General features: G+C 38.7%; 1 protein-coding gene and 1 pseudogene across 11 annotated transcripts in view; one reads left to right on the top strand and one right to left on the bottom strand.

Annotated features, from left to right (window-relative positions):
- Window positions 1-25974, bottom strand: part of TENM3 (teneurin transmembrane protein 3) — a 1301596-nt gene that overhangs the window by 191345 nt on the left and 1084277 nt on the right. For all 11 annotated transcript variants that reach the window (XM_040490383.1, XM_040490387.1, XM_040490391.1 and 8 more), the window contains one exon: window positions 3929-4166. In XM_040490383.1, the coding sequence (XP_040346317.1) occupies window positions 3929-4166 (238 nt within the window). The remainder of the gene's footprint in view (window positions 1-3928; window positions 4167-25974) is intronic.
- On the top strand, window positions 19533-22506 carry LOC121039936 (T-complex protein 1 subunit zeta-like; annotated as a pseudogene).

The following is a 25974-nucleotide window of genomic DNA, read 5'->3' as shown; positions in this document are numbered from 1 at the left end:
AGGCCACCATGTGTAGACCGCTGCCTGGATTTCTAATAGGAAAGGCTGACTGATACCTGATGCTTGTATGAGTGTCTTGCCTTTCCCTAGAACCATTCACAGTGAGGATAAAAGGGGGGAAGAAAGGGAGAATATCTTAATTTAGTAAGTAATACTTCCGCTTAGGTATTTTTTAAAAAACCGTAGCAACTGATCTCACATTAGAGCAGCCCGGGACATTTAAATATTTAAATAAAAAATGCAATAATAAAGACGTAATTTAATAGGCAATTTCATACATTAATAATTAGCAAAGCATTAGTGAACTACAAGGTAAAGAGCTATGGGAACATAACTAATGAACTATCAATGCCAAAGTAGACTTCATAATAAAACAAGACTTTAATAAATCTTTTATTAAATGGCTACAAATGAACCATTTTGTTAACGTCTAATAGGTAACTACTAAGCTACTTAATTCACATATATAAATGAAGACCTTGCAGGCAATTAACTTCACAATTGCTGAAGGTCAGGGCTCCCGATGCGAGTTACTGTACTACACCTTTAAAGGCTGCTGCTGTACTGGGTCAAGTCCTAGCCTTTCCTCAGCGGCTCTACAATGTGTTAGCAGCCATTATCATGCACTGAGGCAGCTGAAGTATAAAATAAACAAGGCATGAGCGATAGACTAGCAAATGCCCAGAACTGAATCCTACAAAGTGTAAGAAATAGTGAGTGCAAAGAAAAGGAATCCTGAAGGAAAACTCTAAGTGAGGATGGGTATTACGCATGGGCACTGACTGCTTTTTATTGGAGACGGGGAGAAACTAAGGAAATGCTGATAAATTGCAAACGCTTGTCTGGGTCTGGATGTGACTCTAGGAGATCTGAAACTCACTAGAGATTATAGACCAGAACTGCTCTATTTACTGAGGAGGAACGTACAGTACACAATAATATCGATTGTCTCCAGCAGCAGCAAATGTTAAATTCATTAGAGAAAGGAAATAAGCATTGTTATGGAAGCAAGAACCTGCTGGTAAAAAAAAATGCTTTTTAATAAATCAGTACAGATGCTGCATGGAAACAGGACAAGGTGGAGAATCTCTGATGTCTTCTCTACCAACTCATATGGACTAAGTCTACAAATTACGGAGAGTTTCATGGGTTATTACATGCCAATTTGCAAGCGGTAATTATCAATGCATGCTGGCAGGAGAAAGGGGGAGGAGACAAAACAGATTCTTACACACCCACAACTGAATTTCATGCTCTGTAACTGACATCCTTTAAACGACAGTTCCAGAAAAGTGAGAATCCGTAAAATGAGTATATGTGTAAACAGAAGTAATTGGCGAAGACGAAACTGTGCTCCAGATTAAAAACGAGTCAATGGCAGACCCACGTCTGGATGAAGTTGTTAATGTAGCTGAAACTGAACCTGAGAATCATACTCGATAGGGAACCTTAACTAAGAAAGGAAAAATCAATGACAGATAAGACTGGTTCTTCACCTCAAGAGCTCCAACCAAGTGAGACTATTAAAGAAACCCCAGCAGGTCAGGACAGTGTGAGATTTTCACATCGCTGCTTAGGTTGATACACTGCGTATGTGCAAAGCTCAAATACCATTTTCTTTTGATCAGCAATATTATAAGATGTGGACCTCTGCAAATGAGAAGATGACAAAACGGGACAACAGACTGAAATTTTTTTCAGCATGATATACGATGTTTTGATTCATTACTCTATATATTTCTATGTTAGTGAGATGCTATCAACTGGGAGATTTTCTTCCTGTGTACATTCACAAAACTAAACAATGTAATGCTGTTTGATGGGTCACTCATGGCATTGCTTTGAAATGGAATTTCAAACGGTATTGCTTTGAGATCATCCTGAGAGTGATTTCTTATATGGTCTGAATATGGGAGAAATCAGCTACGATGGGTTGTCCTCTAAACAGCTATTTGCTTTCCTAACTTCCCACCAAAAAGGAACAGACTCATTAGTACAATACGAGGAATAATAAGAATGTACCTTATCTTTCCCCCAAATTATTCCAAATATCTTCACGAGAAGACTTGGCTTCAAAGAATCCCAAGTCTCCTACTGACACAGTTTTTGACGCTTCTGTGCCACACGACATCCCTAACACTAAACACGTTTCTGCTGACTTAACTTGACACATTTCATACATATTTGTCAAAACAATTATTGTTAACTACAATGCAATTATCCATATTCAATTTGATGACTCAACTGGAAAATTACTTTTTTCCTAATAAAATTTTTCCAAATGACAACAGTGAATCAGTGTTGATTAGTTGTTCAGTGTGTGCTAATTAATTACACAGGGCAAATTTAGTTCTGTGCTAATAACCGCAGGGGGAAAAAATTTTGTAGACATGACTCTTGTTATAAGTGAAGAAATTTCCTTCCTGCCTACTTCTGTACTTTCTCTTTCTAATCCATCCCAGACGAGCGTTCAATAATACAAAATAAACAATAAAAGCCAACTACTCTTGCCTGACGCTACAGGTGAAAAGACCGGAGTTCTTTGGAACCTTGGTCCTAGGTCAAGAGTAAAGGAGAAGAAAAAGATTTGTACTGTTAACTTATTTAACTGTGAGGACCTCCGGATAGCTCATTCTCATTGCAGACTTGGTTTAGATCATGCATTTAATGGCCAAAAAAAAAAAAAAAAAAAAAATCCCAATTTATTCACAATGAAACCTATTTCTTTATCCAGAAGCTAATTGAAATGCTGACATTAGCCAGGGACTCTATGGGGCAAGGCATTTTGGGGGGATATTCCCGGAGGTCTGGAGTCCTCCGTTTTCTGGCTTTCGTGTGGTGATGATTCTTTCTCTCTGAGCCTGATGGAAGTTTACGGCAGAAAAGAAATAAATAATGATAGGAATGTCAGGGGAACTTTGTCACAAAGCTGTCAATAGGAGGCCAGTGAGGTAGGACGCCATATTCTCTCGTGTAAATACACGGTGCAAAGAAGACAAGGTCTGGCCAAAGAAGGGACAAATTTTTGTGCCCGGAGATATTTACAAAGTCAACGGATTAATTCAAAACAGCTCTTCCTGATCTATGCTTTTGTATGAGTGGTTTGCTACCTGTGGGCCAACCTGTGTTAAGTAATAATTTCAGAACCTCACTGAACACCTGTACATGTGCAGAGGAAGGGCACTCAGCTGGAGACGCCTCTGGAAGACAAGATGGTGAAGCCTGTAGGCCATCGTACAGAAAGGGGGCAAAATTATTTCAGGAGTTAGAGATATCAGTTCATTGTAAGGAAAAATCTTACCGTCAAATATTACTGTCTAAGAATGAATGGGATGTCTTGGGCAGTCACTCTGGAAGGAACTGTAGACAATAGGTCCTATCCTCTTTCTGTTGTGAGAGACTAAAATATCCTTAACAAATGCTCATCTGACTATTACACCTAGGAATCCGCTATGGTTTTATGATGTAACGGACACGATGTAGCCTGTAAAAGTAGGGACGTCTAGAACTAAGTATATGCTACACATGCTCGCTGCATCACCCTCTATACAGAATTGAGAGTCACATTTTACATCTCTGACTTTTTCTTGACATGCCTGCTAACTTGTCAATAAGAAAGAAAAAAAAAAAACCCCGCAGTAAGGAGGAGTTTTACTGAGGCCATTTACTCTTGTCTCATGTAGCCTGACACAATGTGTGAAAAGGACAGGAAAGTTCACGGGCCCAGCAACTAAAAAATGGCTGGTAACACACAGCACAGAGGTATGCTAACTTTTTTTTAGCAAGAAAAGGGTTAGACTAGTTTATCTGTAAATGTTCGATGTTAAAACAACACAGTCTGTTGACTACTCTAGAATATCGATGCATGCAGATCCGCTGTGCAGCCCTAACGATCAGATAATCTGAGAGTCTCCCACAGAGGAGTTACCTGCTTTCCAGTGGTACATTACTGCCAAGGACCCAGCTGTCCTGCAGCTGGACGGACTCGGGTGTGGTTTGCAGCTCGGCGGGCAAAGCAGCCGGCGGGGCCGGACTCTGGTTCCTTCTATTGGTCAGGGAGTTTCTGTTGAGAGAAGTGATGGACGGATGGTGCTGTGCGGGGTGCTGCTTATGGGGTGGTGGCAGAGGCGGAAGGGTGGGCTGGCCTTGGTTGTTTGCAGGTTGCTCTGAAAAAAAGAAAAGGAAACTCATTCTATGTATGAGTACATGTACATATGTGTGTGTGTGTGTGTGTGTGTGTGTGTGTACATACACATCTACACACACCACCAATGTCTTGGGGATCCACTACAGATGAATTAGAATTAAAATCTGCATTTAAACCCATATCCTAAGCAATTTGCATATTATTCTATTAAGCGGGTGTTCAGTGACATTCTCGAAGAGCGAGTTTACCCTTGATACACGGAGTACTAATTAATATACAACAGATGGTAAAATTGGTTTTGGTTTTAATTTGTTTCAGATTTTTTTCATCTGGTTTTATTAACACCTACAGAAAACAGCGTCTGACAGCTCCCCTAATGTGCCTTCAGACTTCAGCTTTTTTTAACAAACCGACCCTGAAATTAAATGGGTAATTTCGGTGGAACACAAAGGTTTTCGAAATGCATATAATCCCTATAATTATTTAATGGAGATTTTTTTAAGCTTTATTTAACTGCAATAAATTATTACAAGCTAGCTGCTAAACAGCAGTAGACTACTCTAGTTTAGTGCATTTCAAATAAGGCAGACCTGCCTTATGATCCGCTAAAAGACGCTAAGTATTCTTTAGCAGAAGGTCACTCTGTGAAGCAGATGTTGTTTCATGGATATTTAACAGACTGAATCACATCTGATTACAACGTCAGAAGACTCATATACTTAATGACCGTTACATCCATTAGAACACACACAGAACAGATTTGCCAATTTCACAGTACGCCGTAGAACTACATCTTGGAGTAAGTCATAGGTGACCAGAGCGACTCATGCCATTATGTCACTGGTAGAGATATTTTGCTCTCAACCACAATCATAAGGGATCCAGCAACTTCAAAATATAAACACAACGGTAGGTTGTGACCAAAGAAACATTCCCTAAAACTAGTAAGTCGTAAGGTAAAATTGACAAACCAATGTAACACGAGACTGACTTTTCAATCTCATTACCTGCCTTTGGACATGCTAGAATTCACAAATACTACATTTTAACAAACAGACAGAGGACTCCTTAATTTAATGCTAAACTTATTATGGTTCCATACATATAAGATGTCAATTTTTGACTAAATGCAGTTCAAAGTGCAATATAATTTTAAAGTGATGTATTAAATCATGCTATTAATATAAATAGACATATTAAAAAAGAATAGGAAACACAGGGACTATCTTTCATCTGCAGTGTGAACTCCAGCAGAAATTGTTATGCCAAATAGAGTCTAACACTGTAATTCAGAATGCATAAAATGAATTCTTGATATGTAATAGCTTGAATATATCTTATACCCTCTTTACAGGGTATAAGAATTAAAATAACTCCTCCCATCGCATATAATATCTGTAAATACTGCATATTTCTAATGGCCTCTAACCATCCATATAATACCATTTAACAACTAATAATTTCTTACTCTTGAAATGAAGGAGAGAGAAAACCCCTGAATATATGAAATAAGGTTCTTTCTTGCACATTCTCTGTTCCCAAGGATCCCCATCCTAGAAATTACAGAAATCTTGCTTGGTCCATTGTTTTGATGCTCATGAAAAATTAAGATTATCTATATCTCAGTTAAACTGAAAGTACTCCTGGAGGAGGGGCACCTGGCTGGCTCAGTCAGTTGAGCAACTGACTCTTGATTTCAGCTCAGGTCATGATCCCAGAGTCATGGGATTGAGCCCCGTGTCGGGTTCCATGCTAAGCACTGAGCAAAGAGCCTACTTAAGATTCTCGCTCTTTCTCTCCTTCTGCTCCTCTTCCCTGCTCTCTCTCTCTCTCTCTCTAAAATTAAAAGAAAAGAAATTACTCTTGGAGGAAATGAGAGGGCTAAACTAACACATACAGTTTTAATTGTGATAGGAAAAAAGAAACAGTTTAAAATTCAAAGATTTATTATTCAGGTATCATATAGTTAATTAGCCTTGTCTTCTGCAGCATTAGGGCATATGATTAGAATCTCTACAGATGTCTTTAAGGAGCATTTCAAAAGCTGCTTTTATAAATATATATATATATATATATATATATATATATATATATATATATATATAAACACATACATATATATATATACATATATATATATATATATATATATACACAGTATATATATATTTAACAACAAGCCAAGGGCCTTAACTAGGTTGGTGTCAGTACAATGGAAACAAAGAAAAGAGGAAACATTTCAAAGGGAAACATATTAAGATTATGTCTAAAAAGAAGTACAGGGATGTGTCAAATGACTCCATATTTTTAAGCATGGCTCCAAGGAAGAATGGAATTATACTACACATACGATATACAAATTATATATTGGATATTATGCTAACTAGAGGAGAGAGCAGTGTATATAGCAGTCAATTCCAAATTTAATTTCTAACTCTGTCAGGCATCATCATAGTGAGCCTCAGTTTTCTCATGTGTGATGTGGGGAAATAATATTGTCCCACCTAGGTATTTAATGATTCAGCGAAATGCACTCATTCCTTCATTAATTGACCCACTTAGCCATTCATCCCACAAACATTTATCAAGCCTCTATGTTCCAAAGATATGCTAAGTCAATAACACAGGTAAAGCATCATGGATATTAAAACTGTTGTTGAAAATTACATGATTTTAAGATATGTTATCATTATCATGTATTTAAATATGTTGAATTTAAGATTCTTAAACGGTGAGACAAAACTTCCATTTAAGGCTTCAAAAATAACGAGGACTACTCTGGCTTTCTCTACGTTCACGCATTCACTTGGCAAGTATTTATCGGGAATTTACAATGAACAAGACATCACACAAAGCTCCACGGCCCTTTCAATGGTCTACCCAGGTTATTTCAGCCAAGTGTGTTCTGTCTGCTGGGACCTCTTTTGATCTGACTACATAATCATGAGGCCCGCCTATAAAACAAATCCGGGTCATGAAAGCTGGACTCAATCTAAAATCTGGTGCAAGAGAATAAATGCAGAGCCTGAGCGAGATGGGAGGAATGAACAGACATTTACGATTCTGCAGAAGCCCACAGAGAGGGGCCAAATCCGAGGATTCACTTGGAGGTGAATACCACCTCTAGAGATTTGGGCTTACAGGTTGCAAGAAGCAGCCGAAGTATGAATCTATACCAACTTATTCAAGGCAGAACAAATTTATAAAGTAGAACAGGATAAAATAAAATTTAACATAGGCAGAAAGGAAGAGAGAATAAAAGAAAATCAAGTAGGAGAGATAAGATAAAGCTAGTGCACAAAACGCCTGCTGTATAGTTCTGTACATTTTTAGAGAAGGATACAAATCTGGCTCTCAATTATTTATCTAGTTGCTCACACAAAAAGGGAAACGTGATCACTCACACGATTTGGAGTGTTTTTAAGACCGCAGGGGCGCCTGGGTGGCGCAGTCGGTTGAGCGTCCGACTTCAGCCAGGTCACGATCTCGCGGTCCGTGAGTTCGAGCCCCGCGTCAGGCTCTGGGCTGATGGCTCAGAGCCTGGAGCCTGTTTCCGATTCTGTGTCTCCCTCTCTCTCTGCCCCTCCCCCGTTCATGCTCTGTCTCTCTCTGTCCCAAAAATAAATAAACGTTAAAAAAAAAATTAAAAAAAAAAAAAAAAAAGACCGCAGAGTTTGTTTAAGGAAAGCACAACTATTACTGAAAACAGAGAAAATATTCTTTTTAAGCACTCACAGGAAGAAAAACTGAATATCCATGGAAAATTTTATGACCTGGGTTCAAAATTGACACAAATGAAATAACAGGGTCTAGATTTGGAGACGAGCACTTAGAGTCTAACACAAGTGGTCAGATCCACTAGAAGAACCACAACATCAACTGCAGCGTTTGCTTTAAGCTGATCCATTGATACAGGCTTTGCACTCATTTGAGACAGTTTTGGACAGAACGACTCTGGAGTTCTAGAAGGGACAATAGGACCTCCCAGAGGGAGGTCCTGACACATAGGTCTCAACATGTCATTTTCCTTCTTGGAAACTCCAAATGGTCTCCTAGTATCTGTAAAACATAAAACTGGCTCTAAAGGTGTACGTCCTAGGGTTGTCTGGGTGGCTCAGTCGGTTAAGCGTCCAACTTTGGGTCAAGTCATGATCTCGCAGTCCGTGAGTTCGAGCCCCACATCGGGCTCTGTGCTGACAGCTCAGAGCCTGGAGCCTGCTGTGGATTCTGTGTCCCCCCTCTCTATCTACCTCTCCCCCGTTCATACTCTGCCCTGCTCTGTCTCTCAGAAATAAATAAACGTGAAAAAAAAAAAATAAATAAAGGTGTATGTCCTATTTCTTCAGTTAGTCCTCAAAATATTTTTGCAAATGTTTCCCCCACGAACCCTCCTCATGTATCTTCTCTGAGTCTTATATTATCTGTGCCTTTTCACAGCTTGTTTCCAAATCCCCTCTCTATTATAATTAATTTTATAGGTCTCATGTCTCCTGTTAGACTCTCTATGGGCAGGATTCACATTGAATTCACCTTGCAACCCGCATGGGGCCCAAGGACCACAGGGGGATGGACGTGTGGCCAACAAATATTTATTCACTCAAGTACATACCTGTTGAATGAATAATCATTCATTCAACTTGTGAAGAATTCAATGAAGAGAATGTCTAAGTGGTAAAAAGCTGAGCCTGCCCATAGTGTCTTTAACTGCAAGGTAATTTGCAACCTGTCCTATTTCCTTAACTCAATTCTGACATCCTGAAAGGCAGGGACTCTAACTTAAATTTCTTTGGACTTTTCAATATCTTCACTCAGTCTTGTACTTCAAAGGCTCCTAGAAATGTGCAGACTGGTGACAATTACGCAATCAGACCACTTTGGGGGCTCATCTCCTAAGGGCAGGGAGCCATGTTATCCACTCCAGACATCGGGTTTTAGTAATATTTCTTTGGAACCATAGCAGAGGCTGAAATATTCAAAATCTATCTTGTAAGGTGTGAAAATAATGGCAAGATTACATAAAAATACACACAAATACAGAAAAAATAACACGTAAGATCTGAAACGATCTATAAAATGTATGTTCTTTCAGCTAACCATAGTTATGTCTTCCTTGTACCTTAAAGCTTTTGATTAGAAATGTTCCAAATTACATATTTGAGGAAAGGCATAGGTTATTTTTTCAAAATATTCTTCCCGGTTTAAAAAAATAAAATCTTTTGTATTATGCTTACTGAAATTATGTATTATACCCAAAGAGTGCCTTTACTCATTTTAGTCCTTCTTTCTGCCTGACGTTTTTCAAGTTCCTATTGCTCGTGTAACTTCAGGATAGCCCAGAAGCTGCCTGTTTTTATTTGATAAACACAACTTATAGCAAATAATTTATCAGTAACAAATATTAGATAGATCCAACTTTGGTCATTTTGCTCAGCCCTTTGTCACCAAAGAATTTAGCCCAAGAGGGTCATTTCAGACCGCCCCATTAAACCCATTAACATGGGGTAACGACTTGGATCATGGCATACACTGAATAAGGTATGTTGACAACCCGCGAAAGTGTTAGGAGCCACGGAAGAGATCTGATTACGGGCCAGATTCCAGTATAAGCAACTTACAAAACCCCAATTACAAGCAAATGTATGATGTATTATTTGTGCTCTGCAGAGGAAAGGGAGTAAAGTTTTAACAACTTTTCCTAAATAGCAACTATGCTATTGTGATTGGTGAGGTGAAAGGTACCATAGAGACAAATAACGATAACACGGATTTTTCTTTTGCAGTGGGATATTTTCTTGAATAAGTTATGTATCTGTCTCTCTGAGCTTCATGTATATTATAGTGCTTAGTTAAAGAATCTAAAAGATACAGTGCCTGACATACCGTAAGTGCTAAATAGTAACTTATTAATGCCAGAAAAGAAAGAACTCTCTTTAGGGAAGAACATTATGAGGGAAAACAGTACAGCTGACCCTTGAACAACGCAAAGGTTAGAGGCACTGAGCCCCTGTGCAGTAAAAAATCTGAGTATAACTTTTGACTCTCCAAAAAAACTTAACTACAAATAGCCCACTGTTGACCAGAAGTCTTACCAATAACATAAACAGTTGATTGATAGACTGCATTCTTACAATAAAGTAAGTCAGAAAAAAGAAAATACTAAGAAAATCATAAGGAAGAGAAAATACATTTACAATCCTGTATTTATGGAAAGAAATCTGCGTAGAAACGGACCCATGTTGTCCAAGGACCAGTTGTAACTGAGAAGCCTTGTCAGTAATCAATACCCACTATCACAAGGCACAAGGGCATACAATCAAGTGTGTCTGAACAGGAAGACTTTCTCCCTTCACAGGTACCAAAACAAGAATCTGAAAGGTCGCAGGAATCAGAAAGCAACTAATGTCTGGCCGGAAGAGGGAATTTTAACCTCACAGTCATGAAGTCAGCCTGTCTCTTCTTCCCGTGTAGTATGACCAGAGAAGCAAGTCAAGAATTTTCAAAAGCGGGAGAGGAAGACGCCTGGTTTTTTAAAACATATCTGGCCATGTTTACTGGTTCAATTTTTTTTTAATTAAAAGCAGCTTCCAGACTGCTGTGTGCAGTTCAGTCCCAGTTTTTCTCTGCTTTACAGCCTTGGGCTACGGTCTTTGGGGAACACCGAGGAAATGAACTCTGAAACAGGAAAGCTGGGGGATTAAAATATCTTTGTGCGCATGCGTGTCTGCGTGTGTGTGCGCGTGTACGCGCGCGCGCCTCTGTTTGCGTGGGAGAGACTGAAAGGTGTCAGGTGCCTTTATTTTCGTGTGTGCGCGCGCGCGCATGTATGCATGTGTGCGCATGCGCGCGCCCCTGTTCGCGTGGGAGGAACCGAAAGGTAAGTGTCAGGTGAGAGGCGAAGAGGAAGCTGAAGAGGTGTCCCCAAAGTCACCCCGACCACTCTGTCCCACACACCTTCCTTCACAAGTCTGTCCTCTTCCTTCCCTGGACCTCAGTTGTGGGGCGGCCCAGGTCCCTAGAGGAGAAGTACCCTGCTTCACAAGGGGGACAGAATCGAAGGGTGACAGCTGTGTTGTATGAAAACAATGGGTTGCAATGTGAATACAATCCACTAACAAAAGGCAAATGGGGGTGGGAGGGAAGGAGAGGAGGAAGGAGGGCGGAGAGAGAGACACACACAAAGGAACAAACACAATTTTAACTTTACTGAACCCAGAGAAGTGCCGTTAGGCAAGACACATCCTGGACATTCACTTGCCTATGGCTTGTGTACTCCTGGACGCTACGGGCAGCAGGCTGAATAAACAAACTCTGGTTCTGGTCCCCTGACAGTTTATAATATGACCCACAGGCCGTGTTGAGCTACACAAACATTTAGAAGGAGCCAAACCCATTTACTGATGCTTAGCAAAGATGGGGCTGAAACCCTTCTTTCTAGATCGTAAAATGTGTTCTTCTCACTTCACTCCCTGGTTAACATCCCTAACTTTCTCCTACCGGTTACAAATGAAACCCGAGTTTTCTTCGAAACTGACCTCTTTGTTGTTGTCTGTTTTAATGTTTATTTATTTTTGAGGGGGGGGGGGAAGAGAGAGAGAGAGAGGGCACAAGCAGGGGCGGGGCAGAGAGAGAGGGGGACGCAGAATCCGAAGCGGGCTCCAGGCTCTGAGCTGTCAGCACAGAGCCCGACGCGGGGCTCGGACTCACAGACCGTGAGATCATGACCTGAGCCGAAGTCGAAGTCGGAGGCTTAACCGACTGAGCCACCCAGGTGCCCCTTTCCCTTGATTTTCTAATGGTAAATGTAGGTAACAACACCTCCTTCATCTGGCTACATTTCAAGAGCTACTAGGAAGGGCGCATAATAGAAATTCAAAACATCTTATGACACTGAAATCAGTAAATTATACAATGAAAATGTCTCTTTTGCCCAGAAAAATCTCATCTACATTACAGACATTGAGTTGCCTTTAGTTTCCTCTGAGGAAAAAATGGAAGCACCAAGACTTTTCCTTATAAATGGGGAAAATCTGAGTTGCGGAAATACGTCTTTTTTTGTCAGACCACACCTCAGTGGAGCTCAGAGTAGAGCAAAAATATTTAGATATTCAGGGTGACTTCCAATTTCTCTCCTTTCCCTCCAACAATGCTGTATTAATAAGATACCTACCTACACTACTATAGTGGAAACTGGAAATGAAAGGCCTCATCTCACTCAGAAAATTACTTCACATAAACTTACTCTTCCGGCTCAAGTCTTTGAAAGTGCACTGCTCACTGATGGACCCCTGCAAGCCTTTGGTTAAAATATGGCACCACGTAAACATTTTCACCACAAGTCATCTGTCACTTGAACATTTCATCCAGCTGCATGCAAATCAAACAAGAATTTAAAATGTGTTTTAGAAACCATACACATAAATAATATTGGGCTTACCCCCTTCATCACCAGATGACTGATCACCAGATAATTTATAGAAAGACATTTGAGTATGAAAAACTTAGAGATAAATGAGAAGGCACAAAAGAAAGACTTGTACTGACTACAGGGTATAATTTCAGTGAGCACAGGTGAACTGATTTACTACTATACTTAGTGAGAATTTGGTTTAGTTTCCTTGGGGTCAAACCTTGAAATGAGGATGAAAAGAAAGACTTAAAGGCTTTATTTATCTACTTATTGTTTTAAAGTTTATTTATTTTGAGGGAGAGAGATTCCCAAGTAGGATCCGTGCTCAGCCCAGAGCCTGATGCAGGGCTCAGTCTCACATATAGTGAGATCGCGACCTGAGCCGAAATCAGGAGTCAGATGCTTAACCAACTGAGCCACCCAGGCGCCCCAAAACTTAAAGACTTTCATCTTTGCACTCTTTTTTCTATGAGAGTTCACTGTACTTTTCTACTTCAAACCATGTGACCACCCAGATCACCTGCCAACTCCCTTGCCATAAAATGCTAGAAGTGCTGGGTAAAATATATTAAATACCTTTTGGATTGATGCACTTAGCATACTTACTGAGTGTCTAACAGTTATACAGACTCTGTTCCAGGCAGGGAGGACGTAACAGGAACCAAAAGAGCCAAGAGTCAGCCTACCAGTGGAACTTTTACTTTAGGTTAATATAACTGAATTGGAAGAAAGAAGTGGCCAGGAACCAAGGGGAGAGAAAAATGGCCGACAGCATGTGAGATGACCTGGTAGCTTCTATGCGGAGAACTGCCTGTCTCTGTAACCTTTCTAATGTCCAAAGAAGAAACAAAACATAATACACCAGTTGTTACTGAGACCCCTACATATATGAGGCTTGACCCCTGAAATACTATACCCTCGGTCCAAGAGTAGCCTTAAAACATCTCACTGCAAATGGAACAGTAAGGAAACTTGCTGTGTTGTCTTGAGTCCTACACGGGAAAGAAACCAACTCCTGAAATTTTTAACCACTAGCCTGGGCTTCTTTGGGGTTGGCACAGGAGATTCAGACTTATACTCTCAATGTAGTTTGGGAACTTCCAGCCAAAAAATTAATATTAAAATTGATCCTGGATCTGCAATGCTCCTCCCTGGGGTACCTTGCAGAAACAAATGCAAAACTTCTTTAAAGAATACGCTCTCAACCCAAGTCACAAAGGATTTCCACAAACAAAATACAGCTTTCAGTAAATTAACAGACTAAAGTCACAAAGTTTAAATGGGAACAATCTACCTTGAGCCAAATTCTACAGACAAAACAGCAGAACTGCTCTCCCCCAAAACTTCAGATATATAATCATTTACTAAAACTTCAGTATGTTTAGGATGTTAAAGACTTGAAAGAAATTAAAACCATAAGAATAAGACAGTATAAAAATGCAGTTAAAAAAGTAGGATGTGTATAAATAAGAAAAATGCAGCCACTGAAATCAGAAACTTAGTCTATGGTTTCAACAGTATATTAGATACCACTGTAGAGAGTACCAGTGAATTGGAAAAGAGATTTGGGGAAATCACTCTGATGGCATCAGAGAAATCAAGAGTGCTTAAACATGAAAGAGTAGTTCTAAGACAAAAAAGATAGGATAACAGAGCTCAGTTTACATCCAGACAGAGTTGCAGAGCCAACAACTGAGCCTTCTTTAGAGTTGCTTAAACAGCTTTCTCCAAAGTTCCTAATATCATGCTTATGGCATATAGAACATGAATGTACTAATCTCTTTTTCATTTCATATGAATTATCTCTGCTATTCTCTTTTTGGTTATTGGATAAAAGCTTTTGGCGGGGGTGATATTTTATTTCAAAGGCGACTTCTCCTAAATTGTAGTAACTTCTCTTTGAAGAGAACTCAGACTGCAATGGTTACTGCTCAAGAGTATGCAGCTAATCTAAAATGTCAAACACCCTAACATATTTCAGTGGATGGAAACAAATGTAAATGGCTACCTTCTGCTTGTGAAATAACTCATTGTTTAGTATACTTAAGCCTAGTAATGCCGCAGATTTACCCTCCATGAAATTCTTAGTTTTGCACAATCATTTCTTATAGAAACATACATAAAACATACCTATTACACATGCATAGAAAACTGGATAAAAATACCTTTAAAATGCCTCAGTATATGTTTCAGGATATTCTTCCACCCATTTTAAAGTACTTTACCTGAGAGAGTAAGCAAAAAGGGAAGAAGCTGTCCTAGTCTTGACAATAAAGAATTGTTGACATATGATCAATCAAAACTTCTCTTCTCTCTCATTACCTAATGATCATTTGATTTTAGTGCAATTAAATTTTATTGACTTTCAATGGAGTACATGACATGATATAATAAAGCACATATTTGTAATATGGATAAGGATAGGCTAGGAGGCGACTAAATGCTATTACACATAACAAATGGCTTTAAAGAATAAGAAAAGCAAATGGAATATTCGAAATGACGTGATTTTGCTATGCTTTTCAGTTATCACAGAGAAGATGTCTTTATAGAAGATGTCTTGTATAAAAGGAAACAGAAAGTATAGGGTTTAGTTCTGGCTTTAACTAAACCACATATAAATCAATTAACTTCTGGGGCTCAGTTTTTCTTCTCTGTAAATAAATGCCGTGGGGAGCAACGTGGGCTCAGATAATGAATTCTGAAGTTTTTTAGCTTTATAATTCTTTTGGGTACAACATGATATTTTCTTGAAACAAATTATGTTATAAATATTCAAAATTTAAGGTAATTAAAAGCCCCATATTATCTTAAATTATACATATAAAGCATTTAAGGAACATACAATAAAAAATTACTTTATTTCAACTGTAAGTATTATGAAAACTTCACCACATTAATTCATGGCACAAATACTGTACCATATTATCTTGTTATAAGTGTTAAAAATAGTATTTTTATTCTAAAATAAACCATGCTGTACTACATATGTTGTAAACTAGCAACATCTTAAGGAACATATAGTCAAAATCATTTTGTATCAAACTTAAATTTACTTCAGATTTTACTATTAAAATTTTTTGTGTAAACAATTAATTAAAAAAAGCCAGCATGAAACTTTCAAGCCTAAAAGAAAACTAACGAATCTCTTAAAAGTTATGGGTTACAATACATTTTAAAAATTAAGAACTGGGGCGTATGGGTGGCTCCGTCAGTTACCCGTCCGACTTCGGCTCAGGTCACGATCTCATGGTTCGTGATTTCAAGCCCTGCATCCGGCTCTGTGCTGACAGCTCAGAGCCTGGAGCCTGCTTCGAATTCTATGTCTCCCTCTCTCTCTGCCCCTGTGCTGCTTGCACTCTGTCTCTGTCTCTCAAAACGTGAATCAGCATTAAAAAAATTTTTTTTAATTAAAAATCACTTTTAGGGAAAAGAGATTTTTACTTTATCCAAACCTTTTTCTGATGTTTATTTTTTAAATATTTCAGCAAACACAGGAAAAATCAGTGATCAGAAAACACACAGAAAGTATCCAACAACACTGTTGATCTCACTTCCCCCCAAATACTAACTTTGCCATTGACATTTTCCCTAGCATATTATTTGATTTCATATTTGTTATCTGCAATTTATTGAGTCCAGATTGTCTATACGGGTCTTAATTTTGAAACAGAATAAAATCTTTGACGTTTCCTTCCAGTCACGTGATGGCCTCTAGGTAGGGAAGCGTGTTACCACAGACACTAAATATTATGTAGATGCAAAAAACCTAACAGAACCCGCTGTATCCTTCCCATTCTTGGCATGATCAATGAGAGCGATTTCTTAAGTGGAAACCATGCGATGATGCTGTTTGATCAAAAGAGAAACAGTCACAGTTTAAGCTGACACTTGCTTCCTTGCTGAATTGCCCTCCTAGGTCAATAATTTTGGGATAACATTTGGTGTGTACGTAACAGTAAAAGCCCCTTCCCAGTATGTATTTTTTCTGCTGCTTTAATGACTTTGCAGTGAAAAGAACTGCAAAGTACTATAGAAATATGAGTTACTGTTGTTTAGGAGATTAATGATCTGGATTTTCTGAGGCTTTGTTGTGACTTTTAAAGTAGTAGTAAGCACGATTTGTTGACGCTGGAAGGCTGGGGCTTTTCTACGGGATGCTAATTGCCACTAGAAACCTTCCTCTCAAAATAGAGGTTCCGAAGAAAGCAGGTGACGAAGATATCCTTTCGCAGATCATCTGATCTTTTCTTTCACGAGCCCACGAGCATTTTCATGGCAAGGTATTAACATTTTCCATCGAAGAGATAAGTGGATTTACAATGCCGAAGAGTAACGATCTGGTCGAGTAGACCGCTCAGGCTGCCATGATAAAACAGAATGGGGGACTTAAACAGTAGAAATTAATGTTCCCACAGTTCTGGAAGCTTGGAGTCCTAGATCAAGGTGCAGCAGAATCAGTTTCTGGTGAGGGTTTCTTCCTGGCTTGCGGATGGCTGCCTTGCCCGTGTCCTCACTTAGCTCCTGGAGAGAGCAAAGTAGCTCACTGGCATTTCACCTTACAACAGCAATCCTGTGGAACCAAGCCCTCACCCTTATGATCCCGAGTAACCTTAGTTACTACTTTAGAGTTCCCATCGACAGATAAAGTCACATGGGGGGGGGGTTGGGGCTTCAACATATGAACTTGGGGAGAAACACACATTCAGTCTATAACACGTGGGTGCAAGCTCCCTCTCTAAAATTTAGTAACTGTGTAACCTGAGCAAATCAATTTCATATTCTAAACTCTTCAATGCCTCATCTGTACAGCGGGGTTAATAATCACTCCTATACAGGGAATTAAAAGAGATAATGTATATTTTAGAGTATTTTTATAAACTGTGAAGTATTAATATATATACATACAATTTTTTTGGCTAAAGAAAATGTTTATATGTGAGCATGTCTGTAAGATAATTTAATATTTTTAAAAAATTTTTAAAAATATTTTATTTTATTTTTGAGAGAGTGAAAGCAGGGGAGGGGCAGGGGAGGCAGAGGATCTGAAGAGGCCTCTGTGCTGGAGTCCAAAGCGGGGCTCAAACTCACAAACTGTGAGATAGTGACCTGGGCTGAAGTCGAATGCTCAACCGACTGAGCCACCCAGGTGCCCCAATAACTTCTTAATTTCTTTCTACAAGGTTTTTATTTATTTTTAAGTGTTTTTATTTATTGTGAGAGCAAGAAAGCATGAGCAGGAGAGGGGCAGAGAGAAAAAGAGAGAGAGAATCCTGAGCAGGCTCCATGATGTAAGTGCAGAGCCCAATGCGGGCTTGATGTCCTAAACTGTGAGATCATGATCTAAGCTTAGATCAAGAGTCAGACCGACTGAGCCACCCAGGTGCACAAGAAAGTCTTTAAAAACATTCCATTTTCATTTATAAGGGCAAATATATACCTAAAAATAGTTTTAAAAGGATCTCTTAATATCATTTAGAGTGTTTACACAGGATAATGCATCACTAGCTTAAAAGGTGGAAAGAATGTACATTATTACAGAGATAATTCCACACGTGTGGCTAAAGTGTGCTTCAATCTCATATAATGAACTCATACTTGGAGGCACTAATTTGTACTCCTTGTATTTAAAGCAACGTACTAGAAACCATGCTCTCACTGAAACATGGGAAAATGTAAAAGTGAATGAAACAACTTGGCTTTCTATGGCATTGACTTTGAAAATCTGATTAAGACAGATGTCTTTAGCTGATCGTTCTTCAATGTCACGTTGTCATACTTCCCATCAGCAAGATGTTTTAAAGGCGTTCGATTAATATTGCATGCCAGAACTGAAATTACATCCTTTGTCGTTCGGTTCCTAATGGCGCAAGTGATATCTATCAAGTAGTGTTTTATGAAGCATGCGTGATTTTTATTGCAGGCTGTTTTCACAAATCTTCTTCAGGTTTCGGAAAGACTGCTTAGGGTTTACAATAAATAGGCCCTTCTGCTGAAAATCAGGATGATTCTTTTAAAACTGAGGTGAAGTCTGGATTATTAGAATTTACTTATCAATAAAAAAATCCTCTACCGGAATCTGTTGTATTCCGAACGTGCATGGTCTTGAATATATCTGCTTTGCCTGAATATTTTACTAAATCGCTTGTTATACACAAAATACGTGCCAAGCACACATCACTCACAAAACCTTCATCAGTGTGCATGTGCATTATCTTCGAGTAAGGAAAGCGTGTGGATGTGGATGGAATTCACACTATTTTACACTCACTGGGTTTGTGCTACAGAAGTATGTATTTTATTTTCTAAATATAATCACTAATTTATTTTTTTAACTTCATTTATTTTGAGAGAGAGAATGTATGCATGTGACTGGGGGAGGGGCAGAGACAGAGGGAGAGAAGGAATCTCAAGCAGGCTCCACGCTGTCCGCACAGAGCCCGACAGGGGGCTCGATCCCACGAACTGTGAGGTCACGACCTGAGTTGAAATCAAGAGTTGGACGCTCCAAGACTGAGGCCCCCAGACGCCCCAATTACCAATTTATTTTTAAGAGAAATTAATGTCCTGACATTAATTTCAAAATTTCTGAAACTCGATATCAAACATGTCATTTTCATTTATTAAAGACCCAAAATCATAATATAATCTTCCATATATATAAGTTAGGACATTACAAGTGAAAAAAAGAAATTTTTGTATTTGATATCCATGTATATATATGTATGTATATGTATGTGCATACATATATACACATATGTGTATGTACACACATATGTGTATATATGTATATACACATATGTATACATACGTGTACATGTATATATGTATATGTATATATGTATATGCACATATGCATACACACGTATATGTATGTATACACATGTGTATGTGTGCATGTGTGTATGTGTATATAGATGTGTATATATATGTATACATACACACACGATACCATATATATATTGTTCTGAACATAAACCAACATATGTAAACTCCTGACTCTATCTTTAATATATTCTATTCTTTCATCCTCGGTTACCCTTATTTATAAAATTAGGGGGGATAGATTATGATTTCTAATATCTTTTCCCAGTTAAAAAAAATTCCACAATTCTCTAGCGTTCTCTGTGTGTGTGTGTGTGTGTACGTGTATGTGTCTGTGTGTACGTGCACATACACACAGTTTAAAGCTTTGGATGCTAACTTCTAAGTATCCCATGCTATTACACGTTATTTTGGATTTTATAAAATATAAATGTACTCAAGAGTTTGGGCATCTGCGTGCCTGGTCTCTTTCTCTTCCTCTGCTGTGTAGCTATGGTGGCCGTGAAGACCCTGAGCCCCAAGGCCGAGGTGCCCAAGCCCAGGTGGCCCAAGGGCTGCATGATGCTCTGAGGACCAACTCGGGGCCTAAGGGCACCATGAAAATTCGTGCTTCTGGAGACATCAAGCTTACTAAGTACAGCAAGGTGCTGCTTCGTAAAACGCAAATCCAACACCCAACAGCCTCCTTAAGAGCCAAAGTAGCCCAAGATGACATGACTGGTGAGTGAGCCATCCCCACCGTCCTCATCGTTGGAGCACTGGCCAAACAGGTGGATCTCTACATTTCTGAAGTTCTTTGTACCAGAATAACAACAGTCAGATCTGAATCTGCAACAAGTCAAAGCGAGCAAAGAGATGGACAGGGTAACACAGAGTGTTGGCCAGAATATCTCCACATACTAAAGCTCACGCTGAATGTGCTACCGTCCTAAGAGAGCCTGTGGCGGACTCCATCTGGGCCGTTACAAAACAAGATGAACCTACTGACTTCTTCATGGTTGAGGTTAAGGAGATGAAGCGTAAATCTGAAACCAATACAAGCTTCATCAGAGGTCTTGTTCTGGACCAAAGGGCCTGGCATCCTGATGTGAACAAAAAGACGGTTCATAATCCTCATATGTGCAATGTGTCATAAGAATGTCAAAAAAAAAAATAAGTGAATTCTTGTCTTTCACAAGAATGCAGAGGAGAGACAGAAAGTAGTAAAAGCGGAAAGAACATTCTTTGAAGATATTTAAAGATATCTTCATCAAATTAAAGAAATTTAAAAAATGATAGAGCTGAAAAAGTCTGTGCAGACTCAGAGAAAAGATCTGTTGTTTTTTTTTTTTTTTAATTTTTTTTCAACGTTTTTTATTTATTTTTGGGACAGAGAGAGACAGAGCATGAACGGGGGAGGGGCAGAGAGAGAGGGAGACACAGAATCGGAAACAGGCTCCAGGCTCCGAGCCATCAGCCCAGAGCCTGACGCGGGGCTCGAACCCACGGACCGCGAGATCGTGACCTGGCTGAAGTCGGACGCTTAACCGACTGCGCCACCCAGGCGCCCCAAGATCTGTTGTTATTTAATCGAGGGAATGGACTGTTTTCCTTAGATGCTCTTGCAAAAGAAGGCATAGCAGCTCTGTGCAGAGCTAAAGGGAGAACTGTGGAAAGGCTGATTCTTGCCTGTGGGAGGGTAGCTTTACATTCTTTGGATGACCCAAATCCTGATTGTTTGGGACATGCTGGGCTTGTCTACGAGGATACATTGGGAGAAGAGAAGTTCACCTTCATTGAGAAATGTTAACAATATTGGCCAAAGGACCAAATAAGCACACGCTTACTTAAGTCAAGGATATAGTAAGAGATGGCTTGAGGGCTGCTGAAAATTCTATGGCTGATGGCTGTGTCATCCAGGGCTGGTGCAGGGGTGGTGGCAATGGCAGAAGCCCTGATCATAAGTCTGGTATAAAGGGGAAGCCCAACCTGGTATTCAAGCATTTGGTAACGTGCTGCTCATGATTGCCATGGTTCTTGCCCAGAGCTCTGGTTTTGACGTTCCAGTGAATTGAAATTCAAGCCAGAGCAGAGCGTTCAGAATCTGGTGAACTTGTAGGTGTGGACTTGAACACAGGTGGGCCAGTGGTGGCAACAGACGTTGGCCCAGGGGATAACTATTGTGTGAAGAAACAGCTTCTTCACTCCTGCACTGTGACAGCCACCAATGTTCTCCAGGTTGATGAGACCACAGGAACTGCAATATCTTCTCCAGGAGGTTGAACTGAAGCTTCTCCCCTGTATCATCTGAACCATGAAGACGCAATGATCTTAAAAAAGGAGCTACGGAATTTTTGTCCCAACTTCAAATTATTTGCAAAGGAATTTCCCCTGTGAAGGGGAGAATGCTGGCATCCACCCAAATTCTTAAGTTCTGGAATTATAATTACAGCATTTTTTAAACTGCACTGCAGTATACACACATAAAACAGGCCATTTTTACCAATGATCATGCTGTTTGCTTTAGCTTCTCTGATCCAAAAAGCGCATGTTAGAAAAGCACATGTGATCTACCTTGTTATTCAATATTCCTTCAAAAACAAAGCAAAAACATCTACTCAAGATAAAACAATTGATCAAAGACATTATAAAGGCAAATAGCAAAGGGTTTATTCTGGGATGTGTCTCCCTTGGGCTGTATCTCCATAGTTGATGTGAGATAAAGCTGGCTCTATCTCTCCCGAGTTAGCTGCGGTCTTTAGGGATCTCACAGACACGTGGCTTTTGCCAACTATATGTCTGTTACAAAGGAGAATAAAAATATTAACATTAAGATCGACAGTCTTATCCAGTGTTGCCCTGCACATTCATCTTGTTTGGATAATTGCACATTTAAAATTAGAGTCTACTTATCTGGTTCTAGACATTAGGGAATAATGCGCATGGAAAAGGGTTTTCAGATTCTAATTCCCCATGGCAGATCACTGCAATTCTCATTAATTCTATAAGGAAGAACTTGCCTCTCCTTCAATGTTTACTTGAATTTTTTCTGCTGTATGTGGTTCACTGAAGGAATGGCAATAGTTCACTTTAAAAACATTCTCTCCATTAGCAAGAATCGATTTTCTAAAGCATTCCAACACGTCCATATCCAGTCTATAACAAGTCCTTTAACCCCTAATGCTCAAAAAAACCTGTGTGCTTAAAAGATAATGCTTACTGCAAGAAAGAAGAAAAAGAGAAAAAGAAAAAAAGAAAGAAAAAGGAACTATGTATTTTTCTATTTTATTTATTTATTTGTTTGTTTATCTATAGCTAGCCATGAGTAAATTACTTTACCCAGTAATTCTAGAAAGGAGTTACTACACATCTAAAAGGGAGTTGCTAAGAATCTAGAATCTATAAAATGTAACTTTATACATCCTAAATGCAAAAGTGGGAGGCACCATGGGAGGGAGAAATCTATGGAGGAAATTTACACTCATTAAAGTTTATTAAATTCATTAGGCTATGTACTCAACATACATTATTTTATTTAATTCCACAGCCATTTATAATCTGTCACTACTTATTCCTATTTCATAAGCAAGAAAAGAAAGTTCTGAGAAATTAACAAGTCTGGCAATGGTCACAGAATAGGACTCCAAAGCTTTTCATACTAATTTATACGGGAATAATTATTTTTGTCAGTTTTGATTTAGACATTTGTCAAGAAGAAAATGGAGATGAAAGGTCAGCTTTAAGATTGTACTGCAGACTCTGGAAACATTGGCCTTAAACAACATATTATAGCAGACGTACTAACAGATATACACAGAACATTCCATCCAAAAACTGCAGAATGCACACTGCTCTCAGTGCATATGGGACATCTCCAAGATAGATCACAGGCTAGGTTATAAACCAAGTCTTAATAAGTTCAAGAAGACTGAAACCCTATCAAGTTTCTTCCTTAATCGTAATGGTACAAAACCAGAAATCAGTTACAAGAAGAAAACTGGGAAACCCTGAAAAATGTAAAAATTAAATAGTATGTTGCTGAACAACCAATGGGTCAATGAAGAAATCAAATAAGAAATGAACAAATACCTAGAAACAAATGGAAACAGATATATGATACACCAAAATTTGGGGGTTCTTAGGAGGGAAGACCATAGTAATACAGGCTTACCTCAAAAAAAATCTAACAATCTAACTTTACGTATAAAAGAGCTACAAAAGAACAAACAAAGCCCAATGTCAATAGAAAAAAGGAAATAATAAAGATCAATGAAACTAAAACCTGGTTCTCTGAAAAGATAAAATTGGCAAACCATTAGATCAACCAAGAAAAAAAAAAGAGAGTGGGTTCTAATTAACAAAGTCAGAAATTAAAGAGAAGTTACAAATAACACCATTGAATTAGAAATGATCATATGAGACTACTCTGAATAACTAGATACCAACAAACTGGACAAACTAGAAGAAATGAATGAATTCTTAAAAAACATACAGCGGCGCCTGGGTGGCTCAGCTGGTTAAGTGTCTGACTTCGGCTCAGGTCATGATCTCGTGGTTTGTGAGTTCGAGCCCTGCATTGGGCTCTGGGCTGACAGTTCAGAGCCTGGAACCTGCTTCAGATTCTGTGTCTCCCACTCTCTCTGCTCCTCCCCTGCTCACACTCTGTCTCTCTCTCTCAAAAGTAAAATAAAAAAAAAGTTTAAAAAAAAACATACAACAATCTTCTGAGCCATGAAGAAATAAAAAATCTGATTAACATTAAAAGGCTGAAATCGGTAATCAAATACCTCCTGACAAACAAAAAGTTCAGGACCAGATGGCTTCACCAGTAAATTCTACCAAACATTCAAAGACGATTTAAAATCTATCCTTCTAAATTCTTCCAAAATATTGAAGAAGAGGGAACACTTCCAAATTCATTTTATGAGGCCAGTGTCACCCTGATATCAAAGCCAGACAAGAAAGCCACAAAAATGGAAAATTATAGGCCAATATCATTGATGAACACAGATGGAAAATTCTCAACAAAATATTAGCAAACTTAATTCAATAATACATTAAAAGGATGATATGCCATGATCAAGTGGAATTTATTCCAGGAATGCAAGTTGGTTCAACATTATATCCATAAAGCAATCAACATGATATAGCACATTAATAAAATGAGGACTAAAAATTCATATGGTCATCTCAGTAGATGCAGAAAAAAAATGTGATGAAATTCAACATCCATTTATGATTAAAAATTCTTAACCAAGTGGGTATAAAGGGAATATACCTCAACATTATACAGGCCACAGATGATAAATCCACAGTTGATACCATACTCAATGGTAAAAAGCTGAAAGCTCTCCCTCCAAGACCAGGAAATAGATAAGGAGGCTCACTTTTGTCATTTTTATTCAACACAGTATTGGGATTCCTAGCCATAGCAACTAGGCAAGAAACAGAAATAAAAGGCATCCAAATTGGAAAGGCAATAGTAAAACTGTCACTTTTTGCAGATGACATGATACTATATATGGAAAATCCTTAAGACCCCACCAAAAAAATATTAGAATAAATGAATTCAGTAAAGTAGCAGGATTCAAAATCAACATCCAGGAATCTGTAGCGCATATATATATATATATATATATATATGTATATGTATATATATATATATAATAATGTATTATCAGAAAGAGAAATAAAAAATTCCATTTATAATTGCAACAAAAGGAATAAAATACTTAGGAATGAATTTAACCAAGGAGGTGAAAGATCTGTACGTTGAAAATGATAAAGACACTGATGAAAGAAACTGAAGACATAAATAAATGAAAAGATTCTATGCTCATCACTGAAAGAATACTGGTTTTTTTTTTTTTTTTAATGTTTATTTATTTTTCAGGAAGAGAGACACAGAGTGTGATCAGGGGAGGGGCAAAGAGACAGGGAGACACAGAATCGGAAGCAGGCTCCAGGCTCTGAGCTGTCAGCACAGAGTCTGACACGGGGCTCAAACTCACGGATTGTGAGATCGTGACCTGAGCTGAAGTCAGACGCTTAACCGACTGAGCCACCCAGGCGCCCCTGGAAGAATATTGTTAAAATGTCCATACTACCCAAGGTAATCTACGGATTCAGTGCAATCCCCATCAAAATTCTAATGGAATTTCTCACAGAACCAGAAGAAATAATTCTAAAATTTTTATGGAAACATAAAAGATCCTGAATAGCCAAAGCAATCTTGAGGGAGAAGAACAAAACTGGAGGTATTATGCTCCCCGATTTCAAACTATACCTTGAAGCTATGGTATTATCATAAAAACAGACAGGTAGATCAGGGGGACACAACTGAATTAAACCTACACATATATGGACAATTAATTTAGGGCAAAGGAGCCAAGAACACACAATGGAGAAAGGACAGTCTCTTCAATAATGGTGTTGAAAAAAATGGACAGCCACATGCCAAAGAATGAAAGTGGACCACTATCTTATACCATACACAAAAATTAATTCAAATGGATTAAATACTTATGAGAACTAAAACCACAGAATTCCTAAAATACTCAACATTGGTCTTAGCAACATTTTGTGGATGTGACCCCAAAGGCAAGGGAAACAAAAG

The sequence above is a fragment of the Herpailurus yagouaroundi genome, unplaced genomic scaffold (assembly GCF_014898765.1).
Source record: "Herpailurus yagouaroundi ecotype Mexico unplaced genomic scaffold, PumYag 181, whole genome shotgun sequence".
In the NCBI taxonomy this organism is placed as follows: Eukaryota; Metazoa; Chordata; class Mammalia; order Carnivora; family Felidae; genus Herpailurus; species Herpailurus yagouaroundi.
Note: the sequence above shows the minus strand (reverse complement) of the source record. Positions and strands in the feature narration are given on the sequence as shown.